General features: G+C 51.0%; 1 protein-coding gene across 1 annotated transcript in view; it reads right to left on the reverse strand.

Moving 5' to 3' along the window:
* Positions 1-7,168: 7,168 nt before the first annotated feature.
* Positions 7,169-7,445, reverse strand: part of ASB10 (ankyrin repeat and SOCS box containing 10) — a 4,402-nt gene continuing 4,125 nt past the window's right edge. The window contains exon 5 of the mRNA XM_009640576.1: positions 7,169-7,354. Within this exon, the coding sequence (XP_009638871.1) occupies positions 7,169-7,354 (186 nt within the window). The remainder of the gene's footprint in view (positions 7,355-7,445) is intronic.

Raw genomic sequence — 7,445 nt, forward strand, 5'->3', positions numbered from 1 at the left:
AGGCTGCTGGGGAGCGGCTGGGGGAGCTGGGGGGGTTCAGCCTGGAGCAGAGGAGGCTGAGGGGAGCCCTCATCGCTCCCTACAACTGCCTGAGAGGAGTGGGGAGCTGGGAGGGTCGGACTCTGCCCCCAGGGAACGGGCAATGGGATGAGGGGAAACGGCCTCAAGTTGTGCCAGGGCAGGGTGAGGTTGGGCATGGGGAACAATTCCTTCCCCTTGGGGCTGTCAGGCCCTGGAAGGGGCTGCCCAGGGAAGGGTTCGAGTCCCCACCCCTGGGGGGATTTAACAGCCAGGCAGACGCAGTGCTGAGGGACGGGGTTTGGGGGTGGGATGGCAGGGTTAGGGGAAGGGTTGGGCTGGGGGTGCTTAAAGGGCTTCTCCAACCTAAGCCATTCTATGATTCTAAGTGCCATGGGCAGCCCCATGAGGTCCTCATGTGCTGGCGGACTGGTGAGATGAGGGAGTTTGCCTTTGCATGTCACATCCAGCCCTGAGGTCCTTTGGGCAATCCACAAACACCACCCAGTCCCAGGGGATGGAACATGCTCAATGCTTCCAAATGGCTGAATGCTCAAAGCTAAAGCTGTGAGAGAAATTGAATAAGAGTGAATATTTAAATAAAATTATAAACTAGCATCACCTTTTATATCCAAATGTCTTTTTCAGAAACCAGAGCAGGCAGCAGATTGGGAGCAAAGAAGCTGATGGAGCCAGGACCACTGGTAGTTACAAAGTGCAGGAAATTCAGGGGAAGTCGGAGACATCAGTGAAGGACCAGTGCCCTGAGCAGCACTGTTAGGGGAAGTGTGGAATTGCTCCATTACCCTGGGGCCAAACACAGCCCCAGCGATGCCAGAGGCTGGGCAGACCAGTGTGGAAGAATGACAGGACTATGGCTCATAGATCTGTAATTAAGCAGCCCGATCTCTTTGCGTCTTGGGCTAAGCACTGTGCAGGATGAATTCTGGTCTGGGCTGGGGCAGGTCTTCCAGTGATTTTTAAAAAAGCCAGAGAGGAGAAATCTACATCCACCACGATAAGCTGTTCTAAGATGCAATTAACTCGTAGATTGATCATCCTTGCTATTAGAAATGTGTCTCATTTCTCATATGTGTTTGCCCAGCTTTGATTTCCGGCCATGGGATCTAGTTTACCTCTAAGTGCCAGTCAGAAGAACTGGCAACGCTGAACAAACTCTGCAGCCTGCCCCTCCGAAGGTTTGGTGAGGCGCAGCTGAGGACCTGCAAGGGGTGTCAGGATGGCTGCGGGGGATGTTTAGCCCACGTGCCCACAGCGCTTCGTGGAAGAGTGCTGTCAGCCCTCTTCCCAGTAAATCTGGGATGGAAGAGAGGTGCCTATGACTGCACACAGGGCTCCAAGGGTTGACCATGGTGTCCAGCCACCACCTCTCCAAAATTCCCACTGCCAGGAATCACTGGCGATCCATAACTCACTCACACCTGTTCTCTGAACCCTCTCCGATTTTATCTCTTTTTTGAAGTGTAAGCCCCAGAGCAGGTTGCCCTGGAAGCAGAGAACCCAAAGAATCGCAGTCATTGGGCACCTGCCCAGGGTTTCTGTGTGTAAACACACATCCTGCATAATGAAAACCAAGAACTCAATAAATGTTTCTGCTCTGTATTTGAAACAACAATAGAGAATATTCATATCTAACAGTAGAAATTAAATACTTCCTATTCCATCAGTAATTATGGAAGATGCTAAAGAGAAACTGTTTAAGTAACGATTTTTATAACTGCAGGAGGATAACTTATATCCAAGAGTATTTAATCAGCTAATATGTTCATTGAACCATTGATCTTCTTTCTAACAAATCATGGCACACTGCGGAACTTAAGATAACTGGAAAAAAAAAAATTCCAATGTCTTACCAGTAGTCAAATATGTTCACACAAATGTCCAAGAAACTGCAGAGCCATTAGCTCAACACACATCCTGAGCGGTCACAAGACAAGCAGCCAAAGGATGTCCTGGGGAGGTTAGTAAAAGCTAGAACCTGAATTACTGTTACTCACATTAATGTCACCTGAAAGAGGTAGTTGCAAATAATTCTTATGCACTGTTTGTAAGCCTGCAAGGCTGACAGAGCTAACTAGGTAGATACGGCATGCTTAGGCTCCTGTAAGTCATTTGACTCAGTTCTGCATGACATTCTAATAAGATAATTGAGCTCTATGCTACAGTCGTGGTGGTCGGTATTAACAGATTTGAAAGAATTGGATGACTGAGGAGACTTAGTCTATATAGCCATTTGGCAGAGATATTTCTGATTCTGTTCTATTCATGTATTGATGCTATATGTTGTTAGCAATCAGGGAGAAAATAAAAAGCAATTCCTGGTAAAGTTATTGGGGTAGATAAAAATTAATTGTTGGGATGGTACAAGTAACAGGTGGCACTTGCCCAAGACAACCCTCAAACACCAAGCTCATGAAAAACCTGCCCTGGTACGTCTCAGTATAAGGTACAGCAGACAGGAAAGGAGAACATGGGCTTCATTTTAAAACAGGGACGGCAATCCTGGACAGTCATGAGTCTGAAAAACATTCAGAGGTTGTGACATATGCCATCTGAACACAAACATGCCGAGCGGGAGAGCATCACTGCTGACGCCATCCTCCTCCCAGACTGCGTAAATAACCAGGTAATGTCCAATCTAAGGTTCCTGAGGCATTTGTGTGGATCTCACATCCACATGGCCAAGAACAACTCTTACACAATCATAACGCAACCGCATTTTGAACGTTGGGCGGAGTTCTACTCCCTTCATCTCAAAGTGATGCACGAAGATCAGTAACGGGACAGGGAAAGCCTGTGCCTGTGGTTAAAGGTTGGGTGACAGCTTCCACGCAGGGAATGACATAGAATTCCGGCCTGAGTAAGGACAGAAACGGCAGGGATCTATGTTGTTTTGAATAACATGATGAAGAGGAACAGACTGTAGTTGCCCACATACTCGTAGAATACGAGAGGTAAAGGGCATCAAATGAAACAAGAAGATGACAGCATAAAGACAAATAGAAGGAAGTGATCAGCACAAACTGTGTGGTGGTTTGACCTTGGCTGGACGCCAGGGGCCACCAAGCCGCTCAATCGCTCCCCTCTTCAGCCAGCCAGGCGGGGAGAGAATGAGATGGAAATGAAAGAAAACTCGTGGGTCAAGACAAAGGCAGTTTAGTAAAAAGCAAAAGCAAAGGCTGCACAGAATAGCAAAAGGAAAAACAAGATTTTATTCTCTACTTCCCATCAGCAGGCGATGTCCAGCCCCTTCCAGGGAAACGGGGCTTCAGTACGCATGGTTGTTGCTCCAGAAGACAAAATGTCATGAAAGACGAATGTCCCCCCCTGCCCTTCCTTTTCCCTTAGTTTTTATATCTGAGCTGACGTCACATGGTATGGAACATCCCTGTGGTTGGTTTGGGTCAGGTGTCTTGGCTACATCCCCTCCCAAGATCTTGCCCCCATTCAGCCCACTTGGGGGGGGGGGGGGGGGGGGATGTTGGAGACACAGCCGTGATGCTGTGTGAGCTCTGCTCAGCAGTAGCCAAAGCACTGGGGTGTGATCAACCCCTTTCTGCATGCCGATAGAAAGCAGAGTGCCATGCAGCTCGACCCAACACAACCTGCAATTATGTTATCCTTGCCACAAGCACATCAGAATGCTCAAACACACATGGGTCCAAAAAGTGATGGGTCACATTTATGGAAGAAAACAAAAATAAATCTCTACAACTGGTAAATACAAAGGTGCCCTTTTAACTCAGAAGTACCTGAAATGGAATGTGCAGAGCTCAGGGGTGGGGATGGATGTCCTAGGGAAGGGCTTTTCTATACCTGCTTTGTCCTTCTACCCTTTGATAAGTACCATTATGGTTTGCTGGTCCACCCGTTATGGCATGTCGTGCTCTTTACTGAGGAACAGGCCAGATCGAGTTGTAGCCAAGCAGCTATTTGAGGCTGGGAAGCCTACAGGGAGATGCTGATGGAGCTGAGCTTCCAGTGAAAGGAAGGGATTGCTAGGAGTAGGCAATGCTTTGGCTGCACAGACCCGGTGGCTGCAGCTGGAATGGAAACTAGAAATGGGATGCTTTTTCCCGAGCGCATCACTCCCACTTGGGTAGCTGCACTGAGAACGCGGCAGCGGGCTCGTGTGACTTCAGCCAGCCACGAGGGCATCTCTTTCTGACTGGTCTGCCCAAAAACCCAGGTGGGTGCTGAAGCAGGAACAACAGCCTGTGCCCAAAAGGCATTCCCGGTAAACCTGGGACGCAGTAGCAATCAGCGGCTGCCTGTGGCAGTTGGTAAAAACACATCAGAAGCACATGCCCCTGTGCTGATAATGTCACATGCTTGCCATCCTGGGTTGAGATCATCGCCCGCACGCGTGGGACAGCTAAATTTCCCTGGTGTAACTCCTGTCCAGCAACAGCATTCAGCACTGCGTCAGAAATTTCCCCTTTAGAAACCTGAGAGCTTGTCATGGTGCCAGAATGTGCTCTGGGACACCTAAACCTTTTTAATTCTCTTCTTGTAAAGGTTTTCAAAAATCAGTTGCTAATCAATTAGTGTAACTGAGTCAGACGCAGAGCATTTGTTCTCAGCCTGCACTTAGCTTGAACTTTTCTGATTGTTTCCATTCTGAAAAAGGGCCTGAGTGCCCAAAAGCTTTTCTGGCGGGTTTTTCTGGGTTTGGTTTTGTTTTTTCCCCCAGTTAAATCAGTCATTCTGTAAACGACACTCCCCTTTTCCTACCAGCCTCACATTGCTTGAAAACGGTTACTCAGTGGCATCCTTATGCACCCTGAAACCATGCCCTTTTAATTCTAGAGGGACCCCAGGTGAAATCCAGTCTATGAAGACCTGTGCCTGGGGAGGGCTTGCCCCCCTCAGCCCCCCCGCTTGTGCTGGGATCCCCTGCCTGCAACCCCGGTAGCTCCGCAAGGAGCCCTGCAAATTCCCCTGCAGAACCAGCAGGGGCCCTCCATGACGAGAGGTGCCCGTCCATGCCAAGATGCCTTCGCCCAAAGAGGAACTGGCAGCGCCAGGAGCCGGCCTGCCCATGCACGTAGCAGCACCACATGCTCCTGCGTTTGCGGAAGCAAAACACTGCAGGTTCACCTCTTTCACCCTGAGTTGCCCTCATCACCCAAATGCAGAGTGGGCTTCAGACCTAGCAGCCGTAGTCAGCAAGACCTGAGGCATGGCCTTAAGGGAGCTGCAAGAAACAACTACAAAATAAAGCAAACCCTTAAATTAATCCTTCCCTGTCCTTAAGGTGATATAAGGTTGGTGGCTGAGCGCATGTCCCTGCACATAAGTGTTATTGCGGGCACATGGGCGGTGCTGAAAAGCAGGGCTGGTGATCCAGCCCACACATGATGCTCTGCAGGCTGCCTTCGCACCACAGATTCAGGCCAAGCCATTCCCCACTGTGCTGCCACCAAAAGGGCCAGAGCCTCCGCTCTCAGCTCCTCCCCCAGTCACAGGCATGAGCGGGCTAAAAATGGACACAGTAAAGTGGCGATTAGAATTTGGGAATAAGAAGACTGCGGGACCTGCTCCCACAACAGAGGATCCTACACAGACACAGCAGCCAGTGGGAAAGTGGTGCCATCAGGCTGGGGTCCTGCTCCGGTTCAAGGGAAACGCGCTACTGATGCCTGTTAGGAACAGGGCCCGTTACCTAGGTGTTTTAAAAGTTTTGGCTCTCCTGCTCCCTTCATCCCTGTTTTGCAGATGGTGTGTCTGCTTGAGCCAACACCTCGCCTCTGCCTGTGACTGTCGTACAGCACAGCTAAACCCTTTCAAGTTACACCGTCCCTGCACTGCCGTAGTCATACCAGCACACAGGGGCTGCCACAACTGGTTTCCTGACGCCTTCCGTAGGCTGTAACATGTGAATGCATTCCAGTTGCGTCCCATGAGCATTCACGCTGTGGTGCATCGCTGGTGTGCGTGCGTTAGGTGCACGCTGAACCTCACATCTCCAGAGCAGCATTGGCGAGTTGTGTAAGGTGGTGATGATGAGGGAAGCAGAGCTACACCCTGTGTCCCCCCCAAGGCGGAAAAAGACAGAAGCATTGGGTCTGCAGAGCCTTCAGAGCTGTGTGTTCCAGTGTACCAGCACCGATGTGGGCGTCAACAGAGGCCTCGACAGAGGAGCAAACAGCAGCGCTGTGCTGGCGTACCGTCTGCCAGCCAGTGGCAGTCAGCGTGCCTCGAGACAGATGCATGGAGGGGGTTCGTTACAGCAAAGCTTTAAAGGACAGTTAGTGCTTTGATTTCTTTACAACTTCTAAAGTTTCTTCACGACGTTTTTAAATTGCAGAAACAAGTGCTACCCTTTACTTGCACAGAGTGCAGTGCAGCCTGCACGTGGACCTGTAACTGTGCCCTGGTAGATGCTGGGCTGCCGTGGGGCTGGCTGCGTCAGGACACGCTTCCTCTTGCCCCGCATCAAAGTCCCCAGTGCTGGCACAAGCACTGCAGTCCTGCCCCAAGCTGCAAAGCCAGGAACCCCAGACATGGTACCTGCCTCAGCCCTGTGCCCACCAGACCTCCCCCCACATCTGCTGAGCAGCAGACAGATGTGTAGGGCTGAGAGTGCACGTGCCGCGACGCACAGCACGTCACACGGATGAGTGCTGTCAGGACAGTCTCAAAGCAAGGCAGAAGTTGTACTCTGGTAGGCGTAGCCAAAGACTAGGGTTTATTCCACGCCCCTTTGGGTACAAACTGTAAACAACGTGACTGAAGACAGGATCTCAACAAGTGCCCAGGGCACCAGCGCTGCCTGGTTCAGGTCAGAGTTTGGGATAGGGAGGCTTACCGCCTACAGCCAGAACTGTGATCCGTGCAGCATATTTGCTCCTTGTCCCACAAAATGCCCTAATCCCCATATCTTGATTTTTTTAGTGAGTCGGCAGATTGTCCTGGTTAGTATGGGTAACCAGGATACTCCAAAATAGGTGCAGGAGGCAGCGCACAAGGCTGGCTGGGACAGGGACAGCGTCAGGCTCAGCAGGGGGGGCTGGCATGGCCTGGTGGAAGGTGTGCAAGGAGAAGGGGTGAGCTGGGCGGCACAGGCTGCACCAGCAAGGGTGGAACATCTGCACAGAAAGGCACAGTGGGACTGGAACCGCAGCCCTTAGTAGAGGACGTCCTCGAAGCTGAGCAGCAGGAAACGGCGCAAGGCACTTGGCAGGCACAGCTGAGACAAGACCAGAAGCAACCGGCCCTCCAGGAAGGTCCTGAGCGTGCAGCGAGCCAAGTGCTGCAAGGAGCGAGGTCTTTGCTCCAGGGAGAAAAGGGACTGGTAGAAACGTGGGTATTTCTACAGAGAGAGGAGAGAGGGCCAGAGGCAGGTAAAGCTGAAGATACCACCCCGCAGCAGAGGTAGAACCAGACATACCTTTACCTTACAC

Source organism: Egretta garzetta, unplaced genomic scaffold (assembly GCF_000687185.1).
Source record: "Egretta garzetta isolate BGI_Z169 unplaced genomic scaffold, ASM68718v1 scaffold786, whole genome shotgun sequence".
Classification (NCBI taxonomy): domain Eukaryota; kingdom Metazoa; phylum Chordata; class Aves; order Pelecaniformes; family Ardeidae; genus Egretta; species Egretta garzetta.